This window comes from Palaemon carinicauda, chromosome 31, assembly GCF_036898095.1.
Source record: "Palaemon carinicauda isolate YSFRI2023 chromosome 31, ASM3689809v2, whole genome shotgun sequence".
Classification (NCBI taxonomy): domain Eukaryota; kingdom Metazoa; phylum Arthropoda; class Malacostraca; order Decapoda; family Palaemonidae; genus Palaemon; species Palaemon carinicauda.
The window spans coordinates 84,128,458-84,149,514 of record NC_090755.1 but is presented as its reverse complement, the minus strand read 5'-3'; the positions used below and the strand labels follow the sequence as shown (position 1 = coordinate 84,149,514).

Sequence of the window (21,057 nt, the reverse complement as noted above, 5' to 3'; positions counted from 1 at the left end):
CAGGGAGTTGGGACTTTAGGTCAACCTAAAAGTCCCAACTGATCCCATCCCAGATTATTCTATATTTGGGGATGGAGATTCGCAGTCCAGTTTTTTTTTTCGGGCTTTTCCGTCTGCCACCGAATAGAACAAGCCCTGCTCGAAGTCCAACTAATGCTGAAAAGACAACGTTTGTTCAGTCAGGAGTTGGAACAGTCTCGTAGGGACTCTCTCATCCCTGGAGCAGTTTGTCTCACTAGGGAGACTACACCTTCTGCCTCTCCGGTTCCATCTAGTCTCTCACTGGAACTAGGACAAGACATTAGAGACGGTATCATTCCCAGTCTCCGAACCAGTAAAGGCATGCCTGAAATGGTGGGACAGCAATATCAGTCTGAGAAAGGGACTATCCCTAGCAGTCAAGAACCCAAACCACGTGTTGTTCTCAGACGCGTCGGATTTGGGTTGGGGTGCGACCCTGGACGGTCGGGAATGCTCGGGTATGTGGGCCTCAAGTCAGAAGAGCATGCACATCAACGGCAAGGAGCTATTAGCAGTCCACTTGGCCTTGATGATATTCGAAAGCTTCTTCGAAACTAAGTGGTAGAGGTCAACTCAGACAACACCACAACTTTGGCGTACATCTCCAAGCAAGGAGGCACACACTCCTTCACGCTGCTCGAGATCGCAAGGGACCTTCTCTTATGGTCAAGAAATCGAGGCATCTCCCTGTAGACGAGATTCATCCAGGGGGACTTGAACGTCTTGGCAGACTGTCTCAGTCGGAGGGGTCAGGGGATACCCACGGAATGGACCCTCCACAAGGACGTGGGCAAGAGTCTTTTGAGCTACTTGGGGTCAACCCACCATAGACCTCTTTGCCTCCTCGTTGACCAAAAGGTTACCAATCTATTGCTCTCCAGTCCTAGATACAGAAGCAATCCACATAGACGCGTTTCTACTGGATTGGTCTCTTCTGGACTTATATGCATTCCCACCATTCAAGATAGTCAACAAGGTACTGCAGAAGTTCGCCTCTCACGAAGGGACAAGGTTGACGTTGGTTGCTACCCTCTGGCCCGCGAGAGAGTGGTTCACCGAGGTACTTCAATGGCTGGTAGACTTTCCAAGAAGTCTTCCTCTAAGGGTAGATCTGTTATGTCAGCCCCACGTAAAGAATGTCCATCAAAGCCTCCCCGCTCTTCGTCTGACTTCCTTCAGACTATCGAAAGACTCTCAAGAGCTCGAGGCTTTTCGAAGGAGGCAGCCAGTGCGATTGCAAGAGCGAGGAGAGCTTTTACCATTAGAGTATACCAGTCGAAGTGGGAAGTCTTTTGTGACTGGTGCAAGTCAGCATCCGTGTCCTCGTCCAGTACCTCTGTAGCCCAAATCGCAGATTTTCTTTTACATCTGAGAAAGGTTCGCTCCCTTTCAGCTCCCACGATTAAGGGCTACAGGAGCATGTTGGCTTCGGTCTTTCGACATAGAGGCTTAGATCTTTCCAACAATAAAGATCTCCAAGATCTCCTTAAGTCTTTCGAGACCTCTAAGGAACGTCGGTTGGCAACTCCTGGATGGAACTTAGACGTGGTCATAAGGTTCCTCATGTCAGACAGGTTTGAGCCATTACATTCAGCCTCCCTGAAGGATCTCACCCTCAAGACACTTTTCCTAGTGTGCTTGGCTTCGGCTAAAAGGGTCAGTGAACTTCATGCCTTCAGTAAGAACATCGTTTTTTTCTACAGAAAAAGCCACTTGTTCACTTCAACTTGGTTTCCTGGCCAAAAAATGAACTGCCTTCTCGTCCTTGGCCTAATTCTTTTGATATTCCTTGCTTATCAGAGATCGTAGGCAACGAACTGGAAAGAGTATTATGTCCTGTTAGAGCTCTTAAGTTCTATTTAGCTCGTACTAAGTCATTACGAGGTAAATCTGAGGCATTATGGTGCTCAATTAAGAAACCATCATTGCCTATGTCAAAGAATGCTTTGTCATATTTTATCAGATTTTTTAATACGAGAAGCTCATTCTCACTTGAATGAGAAAGACCGATGTTTGCTTAAGGTTAAGACGCACGAAGTTAGATCTATAGCAACCTCCGTGGCCTTCAAGCAAAATAAATCTCTGCAAAGTATTATGGACGCGACTTTTTGGAGAAGCAAGTCAGTGTTCGCGTCATTTTACTTAAAAGATGTCCAGACTCTTTACGAGGACTGCTACACACTGGGTCCATTCGTTGCAGCGAGTGCAGTAGTGGGTGAGGGTTCTACCACTACATTACCCTAATTCCAATATCCTTTTTAATCTGTCTCTTGAAATGATTTTTAATATTGTTTTTTGGGATGTACGGAAGGCTAAGAATCCTTTCGCATCCTTGTTGATTTGGCGGGTGGTCAAAGTCATTTCTTGAGAGCGCCCAGATTAGGGTTTTGATGAGGTCCTGTTAGTATGGGTTGCAACCCTTTATACTTCAGCTCCTGGGAGTCTTTCAGCATCCTAAGAGGATCGCTGGGCTTCGTGAGGAAGACAGACTTACAAGGCAGAGTAATCATCTAAGTCAACTTCCTTACCAGGTACCTATATATTTTGGTTTTGTTATATTGATAACTGTCAAAAACTCTTAGCTTATACGCTGTAAACTTAATTAACTCTGGTCTCTACCCACCGCCTTGGGTGTGAATCAGCTATTATATATTCACCGGCTAAGTTAAATATTTAAAAATGATATTTTAATTATAAAATAAATTTTTGAATATACTTACCCGGTGAATATATAAATTAAAGGCCCTCCCTTCCTCCCCAATAGAGACGCACCGGGACGAGAAGAATTGATGGGTTTGTTTACATGCAAGAGTGGTATCTGGCCGATAGTTGGCGCTGGTGGTCACACCCGCAACCTTCATAGCGATCGCTCGCGAGTTTTTGAGTGTGTTTTCTGTCGAGCCGCTGAGTAGCAGCTATTATATATTCACCGGGTAAGTATATTCAAAAATTTATTTTATAATTAAAATATCATTTTTTAACCTGTAGAAATATCGATCTATAAATTAATAGATAAATAGTTTATATAAAGTTCAAATTGAGATACTGTGAATATTATTTCCTAGGAATCTGGAATCAATGCCGAATTGGATCTCGTTGGCGGTACCATGACCGTCACAACAACAAGAAAAACCTGGGACCCTTATGCGATCATTAAGGCCAGAGATATAATGCAACTGTTGCAGAGATCAGTGCCATTTGAACACGCAGTTCGAGTCCTGGAGGAAGGGATGACGCACGAAGTGATAAAGGTAAAGTGTCTTCCCACTTTGTTAGAGAGGAAAATTGTTTCTACTTCTACTTCATAGTTGTTCTGTAACTGGAATATAAACCTACACTATTTATATGGGTATTATTTTCGGCAAAGCTGAATGTAATACCCATATTACTGTAATAGCTAAAGGTTTATATCGTTAAGAAAAATACAAATTGTTTCCAAATTTTTCATATTTCCAGATCTGGCTTTCTAGTCAATCTGCATTTTACCACTTGTACCTTTTCACTTTTTACATGTTTTTTTTTATATAAATGAAAGCAAGTGTAATTAAGAGAAAGGAGATCAAAATATAGAAGCTATACTTAAACTATGTAGCAGTTTATTATAAATGTGCTGATTTTCAATTAAATTGTTAAATACTGTATGGTATGATGTTAAATCTTTATATGATAGAGTATTTTAATATTTTTTTTTTTGATGAAATATTATAATGCTTCTCAAAAGAAAATGGAAAAGAATTATCCCATAATTCAATAGAAAATGTGTTTCATTGTAAGATTTTTTTTAATGAAAACCTCCTTTATTTGTTATTAATTTTATCAATATTAATAGCTTCATTGGAAGATAACCAAAGATTAACATTTACATTATGATTGCATCCTTGACAAACCTATTTTTATAAATCTTATCAGATGTCCAGATATTTAGATTATCAGTTCAGGTTCCTGCCTTCTTATTCCCATTAGTGTAGATTATGTAGGGTGTACTCAACCTCTCTCTGCTCTGCTTTAAAAACTCCAGTCTTGCTATAAGAAGGGCCTTTTGCTCATTCCTAAATGATAATAGTAATAATTTCTTTATCTTTTAACCCTTTTACCCCCAAAAGGACATACTGGTACGTTTCACAAAACTCATCCCTTTACCCCCATGGACGTACTGGTATGTTCTTGCAAAAAAATGCTATTTATAATTATTTTTGCATATTTTTTATAATTATCTGAGAAACTTCAGGCATTTTCCAAGAGAATGAGACCAACCTGACCTCTCTCTGACGAAAATTAAGGCTGTTAGAGCAATTTAAAAAAAATATACTGCAAAATGTGCTTGAAAAAAAAAATAACCCCTGGGGGTTAAGGGTTGGAAAGTTCCAAATAGCTTGGGGGTAAAAGGGTTAAGATTTTATTCTACTCGCATTTCTTTTTTTGCAGATCTCCGGAATAGTACGGAACAAAGAGAGATTTGCCAAGCGTCGTCAGAGACTCGTAGGTTCAAATGGAACCGTTCTGAAGGCTCTCGAGTTGTTGACAGATTGTTATATTCTCATCCAGGGAACAACGGTAGCTGTTATAGGACCCTACAATGGAGTAGCAAATGTAAGATTGTTGCTTCTGTTGATCTGATGAAATTTGACATTGTTCTGATTGCATATGTGATTTGATTGTCTTTAGGGTACTTTAGTTCCGTGTATGTTCTATCAAATCCATGTAACATAGTCCTTCTGTGTTCGTACAATGTAGACACCTCTTATTTTACTTATGCTTAGAAACTAAAATTCACTCCCAGAGGAGTAATTTGCAGTAACCTCCCATTATTCAATCCCTCATAAGTGTCTTGATTAGCTACCATGGATTCTTTAACTAGTACAGTTCAAAATAGGAGATTTAATTGTGGTATACTGCTCAGTATTTTGCAATGACAAAATTGCTAGCAATACTCCATTTACTATTTCATCTTTTTATTATCTTGGAATATCTACTTTTATGTTAGCCCCACTACAAGAAATGCGTATATGAAAGTTTGAATGTTTATAATTGTAAATATCTAAGCAATGAGGACAAGTTGGCAGAGTTCACAGGTACCCTCTCTGAAAACGATGATCACAGCTATATAAGACCAAATATGGAATAGCCCTTGATTGGAATTCATTACAGTATTGCACAAAGGCTTGAAAAATCACTCTCTATTTTGTCTTTTGTAAATAAACTTAAAAACATTCGGAGATGCAAACACTAATCTAACTGAAGTCATAAATTGCAGATATTGTATCCAAAGTTCATAATGAAATATTGTAATAAAAAATACGTAATTTAATGCCGTAAGCAAGAAGACATTTGCAATATGAGTAGAAGAGCTTGTTGACTTTTGCAGTTGAAAATCGTAGGCATGCGAGTTAAGTCAACCCTAGACCCAAATTTAATAAATAATAAAATTCAACTTGCAAACAGCTTCTTTGGACTTAAGTTTGTAAGTTGAAGACTTTCTGTACTTTTATGTCTCATTTCATTCAAGGGACGTTCAACTTACATAATTGTGAAAGCACTTTAGCAGGAAAATAATCGTGATATATATGACCAAATGTAGCATGGCATATTCGGTTAAACTTTACAACTGGGGAGAGAAAGTTGAAATTGATACTGTTATTCATGTTAATTTTTACTTGCCCTTTTTTAATTTATTTACTTTTTTGATTTGGTGTTATAAAACTATGAACTCTTTTCTAAGTGGGGATACCTTGTTATGGCGAAAGGGTTTTGCGTATCCCCAAGATCAGTAAAGCTGTACTAGTTAAGGCCACCCATACTATGTTGGTTTGCAGTTAGGGATTAGACCAAAATCCCCCACCATCACCAATCTGCAGTTGGTTAGCGTGGTGATGAAAAGTGGCTAAATTCCAGACATGAATAAGGACATGTCTGGTGCCTTTGTCATGTAGTGGACTAGAAACTGCTGCATTTGTTGCGACTATGTACTGTACACTTTCGCTTATGCCTTTTCTCTCAAAGTTGAGATACACAATTTTTTCTAATTTTATTAGGGAATAGATTTTCTTTAAGGACTCGTCAATTATATGTGGCATTCAGCAATTGCTTTTGTGTCTCTTACCTAACCCACTCCCATAAATAGCAAAGTCTTAACTGTACATGGCAGAATGATATGGGTAGAAATTGATGAGTGTACCATTAATACGTTTTATTTTACTATTCTCTCTTAAAAGTCACAAAATTCTTAGTATTTTCCTTATAGAATTTCAACATAGTAAAAATGTGATATATTTTTATGTATTTTTTATAATTGGTTTATATTTTTTCAGGTAATGGATGTTGTGAAACAGACAATGAAAAATATACATCCTGTATACTTGCTGAAATGTTTAATGATTAAAAGAGAGTTGGCGAAAAATTCTAAACTCTCGGTAAGTATTTATATATTTTTTTTATTATCATCGTCATTATGTACAAATACTCTCTCTCTCTCTCTCTCAAATATATTGTTACAAGAAATATGCTTTTCCACTGAATATGAAATAATGATAATTTTGCATGGCTATTAGTAATAAAATTTTCCACCTTAAAGATTTTTTAAGGATTATTTTATCATCAAAAAGGGATTTTGACGTAGGAAAAATCTATTTCTGGGCGAAGGACCTGTGCCGCCCAGTGAATAAGCTCCATTTAAGCACTTATTCTTAGGTAATTTACTGCTAAATATACCAGAGAAAAAATGTAAAGGAGTGCTAGGTTAACTAGCTCGCTCACCTATTGGTGTCGGTATAAAATTGGGCGTATATTCCAGAGGTCCCGCACTATTTAGATTAATCCACGACAGAGAACCCCAATAGAGGAGAGCCGTTCAACCTCACTCGGTACTACTACAATGCATCCGCTCAGAACCCAACTCCTTAGCACCCAAAGTTTGGGGACTCCAAGGGAGAGGAGCTGGGAGGGTTCACTGGGCGGCACAGGTCCTTCGCCCAGAAATAGATTTTTCCTACGTCAAAATCCCTTTTCTGGGCTCGAACCTGTGCCGCCCAGTGAATCTATACAAGAGAAAAATGTCACCAAACTTGCAAAATAAAGGAAAAAACATAAGCGTAAGAGAAATACAGGATGCTTTAATCAGAGATGAGTACCTAAAAACAATTATAAGGGTATCTTAAATATGAACATAAATCCAATAAAGTAGGTATAATAATGCCGTGAGTGATAATATATACAGATACTCAGGAGCATAAAATTTACAAATATAATAACAGTATTCAGGTGCGAGACCAACAAATACAATAGGGTATAAATGAGGCAGGTAAGAGGGAGAGATAAAGAGTCAAGGCATTAACCTGTGAGTTACTCGGGAGTAACTACGCTCCCTGCGGCTACTGTAGAAAATTTTAGGGCTTCCAAATGTTTAAGGTAGTGTTTCTTGAACACTGACGGTGATTTCCACCCTGTATACCTGGAAAGGTCTGTAAAATTCATGTGGTGAAAGAAGTTCACCGAGGTGGCAACCGCCCTGATATCATGTGCAAGAGGAAAAGAGTCAGGGTTAGCTTGTTTAATAAAATACAAAATTTGTTGCCTGATCCCTTTAATAGTAATGGTACCGCCTTGTTCTCTAACGAATAGAGGCCCCGAGGAGTTAGAGGAGGTCCGGGATAGATAAGACCTAAGAGTAGTGACAGGGCACAGCGACGGATCTTGCGTGAGGGGAACAATTTTCCAGGAGGTCCATCTGTTTTGAGGGTCTTCATTCTTAGCCAAAAAGAATTTGTTAGGAGAAAGAAGGACCTCTCCTGAAGGCAGAAAGTCAATATGACCCGGGTCTCTCGACAAGGCTGCCAATTCAGAAATTCTTGCCCCGGAAGCCAAGCTCACTAGGAAAAGTGTTTTCCTGAGAAGGGGCATGTAATCACAAGAACTGTTAATGGTATCAGAAGCCAATTTGAGTACGTCATTAAGGAACCAGGTCACCGGGGTAGGACGAGTAACCGGTTTCAGTCTGGCACAAGCTTTCGGAATTGAAGCTAACAAAGAGTCGGTTAAGTCTATGTTAAAACCCACTAGGAAGATCTTTTTCAGAGCCGATTTAATAGTGGTGATAGTATTGGCTGCCAGACCTGATTCTAATAAAGATCTAAAGAAAGTGACTGTAAGGTTCAAGTTCATACAGTTCACGTCTGAGTCTATTAAAAATTTTGCCAACTTTTTAACTGCAGAGTCATACTGACGGATGGTGGAATCCCGTTTATCTGATTCTAGGAACAAGGTGTTTTGAGGATCAATATTGGCACCATGCATAGCCGCAAACTTCATAAAGTCCATAAAGTTAGGGCGCTCTGAATGTTTGAGAAAGCGTACACAACGCGTGTTTGTACTATCTGAGACAGAACCGGATTGGGTATCGGGTGAGGGTATAGTCTCAACTCCCGCAGGAGAGGATACCAGTTGCTCTTGGGCCAGTTGGGTGCGACCAAGGCTACTTGTCCCTTGAAGGATCTCAGTTTGTCTAGAACTTTCAGCAAAAGATTCACCGGGGGAAAGAGATAAATCTTTTCCCAGTTGTCCCAATTCTGTGACATGGCGTCTGTGGCGTAAGCCTGAGGGTCTAGATTGGGAGCCACATATACTCTCAATTTGTGGTTGGATTCCGTGGCGAAGAGGTCCACTTGGAGACCGGGAACCTGAGAGAGAATCCACCGAAATGACTTTAGATCGAGTGACCATTCCGATTCTAGAGGGGAGGTCCGGGACAGGGCATCTGCCACTACATTCCGGACTCCCGCCAGGTGGACAGCTGAAAGATGCCAACGGTTCGAGGCTGCTAGGGAGAATATGGCTACTAGAACATGGTTCAGAGGCCCTGACTTTGACCCGCCTCTGTTGAGGCAGCGGACCACCACTTCGCTGTCGAGGACCAGACGAAGGTGTTGTTTCTTGGGAAGAGCGAGACGTTTCAGGGTTAGAAGAACTGCCATGGCCTCTAGCACATTGATGTGAAAATGGCGGAACAAGGGAGTCCAAAGACCTTGAACTTTCTTGAGCTGAGAATAGCCGCCCCAACCTGATAGGGATGCGTCTGTGTGAATGATTAATTCCGGGGGCGGAAATCGAAGGGGAACTGACTTTGACAGACTGTTTGCTCTTGTCCAAGGAAGAAGTCTTTCCCGTAGAATGGGAGGAAGGCGGACTTTCCTGTCCCGGAGCTTCCGGTTCGCCCTCGAACGCCAGACACGATTGATATCTTTCAATTTTGCCTTCAGAAGAAGATCCGTCACTGAGGCAAACTGAAGGGACCCCAGAATCTTCTCTTGAAGCCGTCTGGAACTTACTTTGTCTTTGAGAAAGCGTTTGGTGTTTCTTGCAATCTCTAACCTCTTGGGTCTGGGAAGACACAGAGTATGAGATATAAGATCCCATTGCAGGCCGAGCCATTGGAACTTCGATTTTGGAAGAAGACGGGACTTCTTGAAGTTGATCTGGAAGCCTAGAGATTGAAGATAATGGATGACTTTGTGAGTGGCTTTTAGGCAATTTTGGGAGGTGTCTGACCAAATGAGCCAGTCGTCCAGATAGGCTACTACTTGAATCCCTTGATTCCTGAGTTCCTGAACAGCGACTTCTGCTAGCTTTGTGAAGATCCTTGGGGCAATGTTGAGCCCGAAAGGCATCACCTTGAAGGAGTAACTTTTGTCCCCTAAGCGAAAGCCTAGGTACGGACGGAAGTGTCTCGCTATCGGGACGTGATAGTAGGCGTCTGTAAGATCGATAGAGGTGGTGACGGCCCCACGGGGAAGTAAGGTCCGCACCTGCGAGACGGTAAGCATTCGAAACTTGTCGCATTGAATGGACAAGTTGAGAAGGGATAGATCTAGAATCACTCTTCTTTTGTCTGAATCCTTCTTCGGGACACTGAACAGCCGACCTTGAAACTTCAGATGTTTCGTTTCTTGTATGGCATTCTTTTGTAAAAGATCCTGGACAAATTCGACCAGGTCCGGAGTGGAATGTTGACGAAATTTGTTCGGAGGAGGAGGTCCTTGAATCCAACTCCACCCTAGTCCCTTGGAGATGATACTGAACGCCCAGGGACTGAACCTCCATTTGTTGCGGAAGGCATAGAGCCTCCCCCCTACCTGCTGCACCTCAGTATTGGTTTGAGGAGTTGCCTCCACGTCCGCCTCGGAAGTTCTTTCCTCTGCGAAAGGCTCTTCCCCTGCCTTTGTTCTGGTTAGAGCCACGGTGGTAGCCTCTACCTCTACCATAACTCTGGGAAGAGCTATGAGCCTCGTAGGACTGGTTAAAGGCAGGGGAAGTGGCGGAGGCACCAGAAAGCTGGCTCTTAGGTAGCAGAACGGTGACATAGTCATCCGAAGGAGCCCGAGAGGTGGAAGGCTGTGCAGGGGCAACAGAAGATGGAGGAAGAGGCAGCCGGAAGTTGGATGAAGCACTCTGTTGTTGCCTGAACTGGGTGGAGGTATATGGTCTAAGCTTCTTCCTACCCCGGGCTTGATAATTTGCGGGGTCATACTTGCGTTTAGGGGTCAAACCCCAACGGGCTTTAAGGCTCTGATTAACCCTAGTGGCCTCCGCCAAGACTTCCTCTACGAGATCCTCGGGGAAGAGATTTGAACCCCAACAGGAGGACCGGATGAGTTTATTAGGTTCATGCCTAATCGTCGCCTCAGCTAGAACATGCTTGCGACATCTGCGTTTAGCAGTAGCAAAGTCATATAAGTCATAATATAACGACTGTAGCGTAGCCTTGTTGAGAGACTTAAAAATACTCTCCGTATCGTAAGTCAAGGCTATCGACTTCGTGGATGTGGCCAGGTTTAGAGTACGGCTCACACGTAGGCGGGAATCATATTCCTGTTTAATGAGAGATTCCGGGAGACGGGGAAGCTTCTCACTAAACAAGACTGAGGCACAGTCTGCTGCAAGCTTGCCGGAGGTAAAGGTGGTATGGACGTTGTGCCAACACTCAATACCTGAGGGAAGAAGGAGGGAGATTGGATCCACCTCTCGGATGGGAGGCAAGGGCTTCTCCTCCAGAGCATATTGAAAGGCAAGCTCTGCCACCTTATTGACGCATGGAGTCAAGGTGGTCTTGTCCATTAAAAACATCGTAAAGGAGCTTTTATGAGGCGTCAGCATGGTGTTAGTGCAGCCGATGTCATTCAAAAATCTGGCCCAAACAGATTGGGCTTGCTCCTTCGGGAAGATGACCGTCTCTTTGGGGACCTTGTCTAATCGGACTAAAGCTTCCTCGGTAAGTCTGGCATAACCATGAAATGGAAATGCCAGACCCGGAGGAAAGAATTCAAAGTCCTCTAGAGGGCGAGTGCCAAGGCCCTCCAGAGTCAACATTCCGTCTGAGAACGGGGAATGAAGAGCCATCCGCCAGGGGTTGTTCTTGGCAAACGGCGGGAGCTTAGAGGCATCCGGTATGAGAGAGCTTTGGACTCTCTCCGGAGCTCCTTGCTCTAAAGCCCCAATTCTCTGACCGAAGTTAGAGAACATCGTGTCCATCCTCGACTGCATCTCCGAAACCAACTTTTCCTGCATCTCCGACACGATGCGAAGCATAGCTGATTCGGAAAGGCCCGGGCTAGCAGCAGGAGGGGCGGAAGGAACTCCCGGGTCGTGAGACTTAGAGGAGGAACCAGAGGTCTTTGAAGACGGGTTCGTACCATGTTTAGAGCCATGAGAAGTCTTGTGAGGCTTGCGAGCTTTGGGTAAGGTCCTTGAAGTAGACTTATCCTTAGGGGGAACCGGGTATGAACGTTGAGACGAATCACGGTCCCCAGAAAATCCAAGAAAGGAAGAGCGATCAGAAGAAGAAGAAAGAGCGGGGCTGAGGATAGGAATCTCAGCGCCGGACACACCTGCCTCACTTACCACCCTACCTGTATCCGGCTCGTCTAGCAACATTGGTTCGACGTCCAGGTTCATGGAGGCAACATTGTCCTCCAGACCTCCGGGGGCGTCCGATGGATCTTGCTCTGGGTCGATGAGACCCGTTATAGTGGCATCAATGTGGGCAATGATGGGAGCTGCCACATGCCTAGCCACAGCAGCTGAAGACTTGGCGTTGGGGTAAACCATGGTGCAGTAGTCCTCAGATAGGACGTACGGCCGCTTAGACTTTACATTCCGGGCAAAACCACCAACCCACACCTTCAGTGTGGCCCGAGCCGCAGACTTTTGCTCCGGGGATGCCTGAAATAATAGTGGGAATTATAAAAGGGAAACTCCCAATGGTCCTTCAAGACCATAGATATCTTACTAATAGTAAATAAAATAAGAAGGCAATATAGCCAACGGGACTCACCGAGTCAGAACCAAGGGTAGTGATGAGGTCGAAGCAAATCACACAGTTATCCGGGTGCCATACCACAACGTCTTCCAGTTGAACCCCACAAGGGGCGTGAGATCGGCAGACGGAGTGGCCACAAGGCTGGTGCAGAACAGCTGCACAGGCCGGCGTCAGACAATGCACCATCTGTAAAAAGAATAGTATATGAGAAACTGTAATTCTCTTAATTAGGGGCGGGTCTGGAGGACCCGGGCCTAACATAGGTCTAACACAAGATTAGAGCCTAACTGTACTATTCTATAAGTGGCCTAACATAGGTCTAACACAAGAATAGAGTTTAACTGTACTATTCTTTTAAGTAGGGCCTAACATAGGTCTAACACAAGATTAGACTGTAAAAAATAAAATAATTTTTTTTTTTTTTTTTTTTTTAGGGGCGGGTCCGGAGGACCCGGGCCTAACATAGGTCTAACGCAAGGTTAGAGCTTAACTATAATATTCTTACATAGGGGCGGGACCGGGGGTCCCGGGCCTAAACATAAGTCTAACTTGAAACTAAAGTATAGCCATCCATTCCGGTCAAGCCGGGAGCATAAAAAAGGATGCAAAAACAAGGAATTAAGACACATAGTGTCTGATTTCCCGGGGTGGGGTAGACCCCGGGCCGGGAAATAAAGGTATATTCAATACCAATTCCTTTAGGGACTCCGGGGTAGTGATCTGTCATATATAATCATCATAGGAAATGTTATAAAATAATAGGGGGGCGGAACTGTAACTAAGAACTGCCAATCGAACCCGGAGGGTTTCGTATAACATAAGCCAGAATGAAAAGTGAATATAAAATAGGGTACACCGGGATCCAACTCTGTAGACCGGTGGCCAACCAGACTAGACAGAGACTAAACCGCCGGGCCACCCGGAGGACAAAGTCCATAAACACTTAACTACCCCCTCTAAAAGGAGGGAAGGCAACGGTCCCTTAGTGGAGGGGGGAGAAGCCTAGCCTCCCACCTAGCTAGAGGGGGAGCGTGGGGGAGGATCACGTGATACGAGGCAGCAGGGCTACCAACTGACGATCCCCAAACAGACAGATCAAACGGAGTAATGGCACAAATATTCATTATAATAATAATAAAAGCGTTAAATATATGAATAAACACATAGAAAATTTTTGGGCAAGGCATGCAACATAAATAATTAAATCGCAAAAGACACACCTGATGGCTAAAATAACATTGCCGCCTTAGCACGGTCGGCAGCCATAGCGATACGTAAATGATATCGGCCCAAAAATTGAACCACGAGGATTCTAAACGCTAAATAATGAATATTCACAATAACAAATAATATTTGATCATAAAAATAATACACATAGTAACACCGCAAGTGAAAATTAAAAGCTCTCAAAAACAGGAGTACCAACTGTAGTGAAATCAAGCAAGATCGGTATGAACGAAGAGAATAAACTCCTATAATATAAATATTAAACGATCTAGGTTGCTCAAAACACAGTAAAACCCAGCTTGGTACTTAACTTGGACGGTGTCTCCTGGGAAACCGACGAAGAAGCCATAATTCACTAGAAAATATCCAAAAATCGAGAGCACTTGAAAAATGCGGGTTACTGCACAAGTCGTGCTAAACGGAGTTGGGTTCTGAGCGGATGCATTGTAGTAGTACCGAGTGAGGTTGAACGGCTCTCCTCTATTGGGGTTCTCTGTCGTGGATTAATCTAAATAGTGCGGGACCTCTGGAATATACGCCCAATTTTATACCGACACCAATAGGTGAGCGAGCTAGTTAACCTAGCACTCCTTTACATTTTTTCTCTGGTATATTTAGCAGTAAATTACCTAAGAATAAGTGCTTAAATGGAGCTTATTCACTGGGCGGCACAGGTTCGAGCCCAGAAATTATATTTTTCCCATAAAACCCAATTGTCTAGTTGACCGAAGACAAGTATATGTTGACCTCTTGTAGATGAACGAAGTAGAATAGGGAAGAATGGCAGTCCTTTTAATCACAATCTATAGTTATATAGATTTATATAGTTATTATATAACTGGTTTCATATGAACAAGATTTTGACTTTTATTAATTTACAGAAAGAAGACTGGAGCCGATTTTTGCCTAAATTAACACACAGAAATGTTCAGACTAAAAAGCCCAAGAATCTACAAACGAAAAAGCCTTACACTCCATTCCCACCAGAACCAGCTGAAAGAAACATTGACAAGTCACTGGCAGAAGGAAAATACTTTGTTTGTCAAGAAGAAAAAGGCAAAGGGAAGAAAAGGAAATTTGAACCAGGAGCCAGACGCAATGAGAAACGTGCTAAACCTTATATTGCTCCTGAAGAGCCAAAATATTCAGGCCAGCAGTCGAAGGAAAGCGGCGAAATCGACCTTGCTGCTCTCAAGAATAAAGTTAAAAAGGCAAAGAAGAATAAGACTAATTAGTAAGTGACATAGCTTATCTTTTCATTATGTTGATTTGTATGTTATTAATACATATTTGAATAAATGGATTTTTTTTTTCAATTTACTATGTGAATATATCTGGTACCTCCTCACTCATTATGTTCTCACTTGAATTTCACAATTCTCAACCATTATGGATTTAAAGTTACCCCATATTTTGCTCGGATGCCACGAGAGGGATTTTTGGTGTTAGAAAAGAAAGCTAATTTCATTTGCATCAAACTATTGTCTAGGGTTATTTTCAAGTAAATTCACAATACACTTTTAGGTGTATATAAATTTCATCGACTCCAATTGACGCTTGTTAACCCTTTGAATTCCTTAAGACATTCTATATCCAGTATTCTTAATTTTATAGAGTAATATTTTTACAAAATAAGTAAACCCATATTTCAATGGAAAGTAAATTTATTCAGCTATATGTTTGTTTTGTTATTTAAATTCTAGTACCAATAGATTTTTGTGCCAAGACAAGTCAAGATATCCTCCCAATAAAGGCCCTGGAACTGAAATATTAAATCTATTGAAAGAGTTAATGGTTATTAGAATTGAGCTATGAAACTAATCATTTTGAATCTCGATTAGCAAAATAAAATATTGCTGTTTATACTGTATTGTGTTCATACAAAAGCACGAGTCACCACAGAAATGCCTATTTATGCATACAATCCGAGTCGTATTAATTCTAGTTATCCTTTATGAACTCTTGAGATCGCCAACCAGGGCTGAGTTTTCGCTACCACAGAAGAGGTGGCTCCTCAACTTTTATTTTTTACCGTTAATACCAAGTTTGAGTCATATGGACTGTTTCAAGTTTAGAGATTGCTATGGCACAAGGGAACTGTCAACTCATATTACACGGACTTTGAGCTTTCACACAGCAACGTGAAGCCTTTTATCTCTTGACAGGTGTTAGACCATCAGCACAACTCTGATCCTAGGATGTCACAGATCAAGCTGCTTCACAATCATGGTCTTTGATGCACCTTGACTGTGGTTGTTCTGCGAGTGATATTCGGAACAGTTTCTGTTATATGCTCCTATCATTACTTAGGGGCTGTCACGATTGTATTCCACACAAGCGTCTGGTCATGGCAAATCTCTGTGCCTTAGCTTTGAATGTCATAAAAATGAATATATGGAGTTGTAGCCCAAAGCTGGCATTGTGAAGGCCATTCAACAACAATGTGTCACTAGGATAGCTCCATCTGATGATGAAAAAATCTCTACACTGGCATGTGTTACTCCTCTCTTATCCCAGGAACACGATTGGGATGCGTGGTTAAATCACTCAGCCTCATGTAAAGACAATATAAGATCTTTAAATGGAATTTAATCCTTTTACCCCCAGGCTATTTGGAAATTTCCAACCCTTAACCCCCAGGGGGTTATTTTTTTCCCAGCACATTTGGCAGTATATTTTTTTTAAATTGCTCTAACAGCCTTAATTTTTGTCATAGAGAGGTCAGGTTGGTCTCATTCTCTTGGAAAATGCCTGAATTTTCTCAAAAAATTATCAAAAATATGAAAAAAAAATTTTTTATAGCACTTTTTTGCTAGGACGTACCGGTACGTCCATGGGGGTAAAGGGATGGCTTTTGTGAAACGTACCAGTACGTCCTTTGGGGGTAAAAGGGTTAAGCTTGTAAGCCTCCTTTATATGAATATCAAAAGTAGTGGCAGAATAGCAATCTTGGTTGGAATTGGACAATGGAGGGTTACTATGTTTAGTGGCACAAAAGGAATGATGCACAGCCAAACTATCACCTGAAAAATATTATTATTAAGAAAGTACTAGTAGTGGATGAGAAACAGCAGTATAAAAATTGAAGAAACTCTAAGCTAAATTCTTGAGAGTTCATCCTGGAAAAGTATTTGTAACACTGTGGTTTATCCCAATTATAGCAGGCAAACGTTTCCAGAGGACTAAGATTACTACCAGATCTATGCTCAGATGACAAATATAACATTTAACCCTTTTACCCCCAAAGGACGTACTGGTACGTTTCACAAAACCCACCCCTTTACCCCCATGGACGTACCGGTACGTCCTTGCAAAAAAATGCTATAAAAAATTTTTTTTTCATATTTTTTATAATTTTTTGAAAAAAATTCAGGCATTTTCCAAGAGAATCAGACCAACCTGACCTCTCTATGACAAAAATTAAGGCTGTTAGAGCAATTTAAAAAAAATATGCTGCAAAATGTGCTGGGAAAAAAATAACCCCTTGGGGGTTAAGGGTTGGAAATTTCCAAATAGCCTGGGGGTTAAAGGGTTAAATCTAAACATGAACATTTAAAACAGATAATCTACACAATAGCTTTTCTACGAGGGTGACAAGTGAACTCTTGAAAAAATTTAAAAGGCAAGGCCACCAAGTTTAAATCACAAGACTGATAAACAGGAAACTAATGTTAATTATAAAAATTAGGACAATAATTTCAGTTAGTAGTCTTGAAACTTATCACAACACAAGGAAAGTGGCAGGCCAACTGCTGGACAATGTTAGATACGAGGAGAGAAGGAGTACACCTACCTTTCGATTTTATCATCGTAAATCAGGCTTGAATCAAAAAGCAGTTTTGAAGATAAAATCTTTATTCAACCCTTACATTATAAAAGACATTTAAGAAACAAGAGAAGTACAATTAAATTCAAGTAATTAAAAAGCTCTCCATTTTACTATAACATCACCTGTTATAAGTAATAACATTAAATTATCGTCCCACGTTTGTTATATCAAGTTTTTCTCTGCTCAAAGGCCAGCTATGTGTAATGAATAGAAAATATTTAGAATTTAACTTAAAGCATAACTGCAAATAACAATGAAAATACTGAATTAATAAAAGCTTGCTAACTGTTTCTAGTCATGTTAAATCCTACATTAACTAGAAAATTATGGCTTACGGATTTGATATGAACTAGATTATCTGAAACAGGCAAACTGTTGCATTATTATTATGATGTCTAAAAAGAATGAAGCATGAGCAGTTGATTGATAAACATATCAAAATATCCTAAATATACCATGTGGTACTTTGCACAAACTTCAAAGTTTCTCTTTCGTGTTAACTGTTTCAATCAACTTCATTTCACAGGATATACATTACCCATACCACAAAGGTATGCAACAAACCAATACGGCTTAGGAATGAAACCAAACTCTTCACTTCCCAGCTAATATCAAAATAAATCTTTACAGTATTAGATGCTTTCAGTCCAGTATCTTTGATCAGACAATAAATAACTAAACTTTTAGCAGAGCTCTATATTATCTCTATTCATTCAGATGTGCGAGTACATTGATCATCTTGCACTGTTACTAGCTTAGTGTAATTCATATTTAATAGCCTCGCTTTGACACATTATGGCCACCAAGACACATGCCTTGACCTAGACTCCAGAACTCTTTTACTTCCACAGGCGCTCGACATTCAATACTGTATTTAATTCGTTTCAGTTAAAGAAACTGTCGTTCATAACTCATCTTTGCTGAACTCGGTTGAGTCCCTTGTTAGGCTGGGAGGAACATAGAGAGTAGAGGTCCCCTTTTTTGTTTTTATTTCATTTGTTGATGTCGGCTACCCCCCAAAATTGGGGTAAGTGCCATGGTATATGTATGTAATATGCTCTTTTTTTTTTTCTTTTTTTTTAGCACCATTTGTGTGACTGATGTTTACTATGGTCTGTCTACCAGTAGACTAGTCTAGTGGGCTTAGTTGGTATCCTATTCTTACTTCTCGACTACAATTAGCAATGATGCTAGCCCAGTTCTCTTCCCTTTATGCCCCAGCTTATTAAAACATCCAAGATTCTAACTTTTTTAAAACATGATAGTTCTTCATACCAACGTATTATTTAGGAATAGTCCACTGATTTGACTATAAAAGATGGATTACTTTTAAGAATATGTTTGTGATGAAACAGCTCCAACTCATGATATTACTGTAAAGGAACCATTTTATGAGACAATTGATTTAAAGTATACCTCAGTGCTATTAATTCTAATCCTTTACACCCTTTTACTTGCTGCTGCAACAAATTAAAAACCCCATCACATGGGGCTTATTACCAACAAAGATGTTGGACCTATCGTATTTACCCACACTGCTAGAAATGCAATTCTTTTGGACATCAACCACAGACCTAAGGCTTATGAAAATGTTACTTCCATTGAAAATGGTTGATGCCTCCTTTAATATAGGAAAAAACGGATTCTTGGTACAAATTATTGCATCCCATCTCGAAGATATATAAAGACATTATTTTACACCAATCCAAACATTGACTATTTTCCTTAAACTATTCATGGGGTCATTTAATAACATCTATCAGTATTCCAATTGGCTCAGCAAAGGCTATGTATACATACACATTAATGGAAGAATAATCTACTTGATAGATGAGCTGCTTGAATAATTCACAAACTCAGAACTTGAACTTGTGGCATCTAGTACTGACAAATATACAAGTATTGTGATATATTTAGCATCTTGTTTACCTACTCTTTAAAAGATTTACTTTCCCGTGGGCTCTTTATTCGGCTTGCTAAAGATTTTCCTATAACTATTAACAACCACAATTGGTTAGGAAACTTCAGCTACTCTCAAAAAGTCAGAAGGGACTATCTATCTATCTAATTAAATAATGTAACGATGACACTATCAAAATCTGTATATATAGGGAACTCGTAACACTTGATTGGGAGGTCATGTCTATGTTATTTGAATATTTCACAGCACAAGGATTGGATAAAATATAAGTACTGTTGTAACAACTGTTCCAACTTAAAAATAAGCTGCCCTTCTATATTCTAAAAACGAGTACTCGAATATAGAGCTGCCTTTCTTCGTTAAGTGATTGAAAATGCGACTTTCTTTTTTCAATTAAATAAAAATCTTTGTTCATTACTCAATAAATCCTTTATAAATATTGTACCTAATCAAGATCTCACCCACATAACCCTTTCAATGAAAACTATATTTATATGAAGTCAAGAAATTTTTTTCAATATCAGATGAAGTGATTGAAAATGTGGGTGTCTTTTTAAAATTAAATAAAAACATTTCTTCATCACTCGATAAATCCTTTACAAATATTGTACCTAATCAAGATCTCACCCACCTAACCCTTTCAATGAAAACTATATTTATATGTAGTCAAAAATTTTTTTTCAATATCAAATGCTATACAAGAAAAAATACCAAACCTTTAAATTGACTCTTGGAAAAATTATTTCCATAAATCCAGAAAGCTTTTAGTTGTTACTGTAGTTTATCAAACAAAAAGTTCAAGATATAAAGAACCAAATTCAGGATTTTTCATGTAAATCAATTTGTAAATGTATTTAAAATTTTGCTATCCTATTCAAAATTTAAAAAATTCATGAAAACTAAGCGCCTCACATACAGCGTATTTTGAAAAAGTATTATAAGTACTTCAAACTAATCAAGAGAAAGAAATACGATAACTATAACTACTGTACTATGATACAACAATCTAAAAGAGGGTACATAATAAATACTAAATTTTTCCTCGTAACTCTGAACACCGAGTGAACGTCAATAAAGGTTCTCGCTAAGCACAATGAAGGAATGACATCTACCACGAAGCAACGAGAGGGCTACATCTTTGGTGTGTTGCAGGTAACTGCTTCCAGAGGATGATTAGTTCCACTGATTCCCACCTGCGGAGAAGAGGTACACTTGAACAGCCAACTCAAGAATATGTTACAAAAGTTATAATTAATTTGATATTAAAGTAGCATTTAAAGAAAGAAACCAACCACCTTTAACATTTGATTTTCCCAGAGCATCGGGTAGTAAACAAAAGATGCTATGAAAAACAAGTTATAAATTCCATGAGGAACTGAAACGGTTCAACTTTTTGTGTATTACATAAGTTATTAATTTGATATTAAAGTAGTATTTAAAGAAACTAACCACCTTTAACATTTGATTTTCCCAGAGCATCGGGTAGTAAACTAAAGATGCTATGAAAAACAAGTTATAAATTCCAAGAGGAACTGAAGGGGTTTTCAACATTTTGTGCACTCAAAACCACTAAAAATCTATCAAAAAGGGGTTATATTATTATAAATTTCTTTAAATTAACAATATTCTTCAAGGAAGGCAAACATGAAATATAAATGACTTTCATCATTTCTATAAATAAGGGTTTCGGTAGTAAAAACAAATTATCAAGTATCTAAAACTTACGATGTATTAAAAAAGATTAGTTCATGA

The 21,057-nt window shown here is 39.9% G+C and overlaps 2 protein-coding genes across 6 annotated transcripts in view; one reads left to right on the top strand and one right to left on the bottom strand.

Moving 5' to 3' along the window:
• dbe (KRR1 small subunit processome component homolog dbe) overlaps positions 1–14,854 on the top strand; it is a 62,565-nt gene extending 47,711 nt beyond the window's left edge. For both annotated transcript variants that reach the window (XM_068355544.1, XM_068355543.1), the window contains exons 3-6: positions 3,087–3,272; positions 4,447–4,611; positions 6,330–6,431; positions 14,437–14,854. In XM_068355544.1, coding sequence (XP_068211645.1) covers positions 3,087–3,272; positions 4,447–4,611; positions 6,330–6,431; positions 14,437–14,790 — 807 coding nt within the window. In that variant the 3' untranslated portion in view covers positions 14,791–14,854. The remainder of the gene's footprint in view (positions 1–3,086; positions 3,273–4,446; positions 4,612–6,329; positions 6,432–14,436) is intronic.
• A 2,538-nt stretch (positions 14,855–17,392) lies between these two features.
• veli (L27 and PDZ_signaling domain-containing protein veli) overlaps positions 17,393–21,057 on the bottom strand; it is a 29,846-nt gene continuing 26,181 nt past the window's right edge. For all 4 annotated transcript variants that reach the window (XR_011040754.1, XR_011040755.1, XM_068355547.1 and 1 more), the window contains one exon: positions 17,393–20,498. Coding sequence is in view for 1 of the 4 variants with exons in the window: in XM_068355546.1 (XP_068211647.1) it covers positions 20,479–20,498 (20 nt within the window). In the remaining 3 variants the exon portion in view is untranslated. The remainder of the gene's footprint in view (positions 20,499–21,057) is intronic.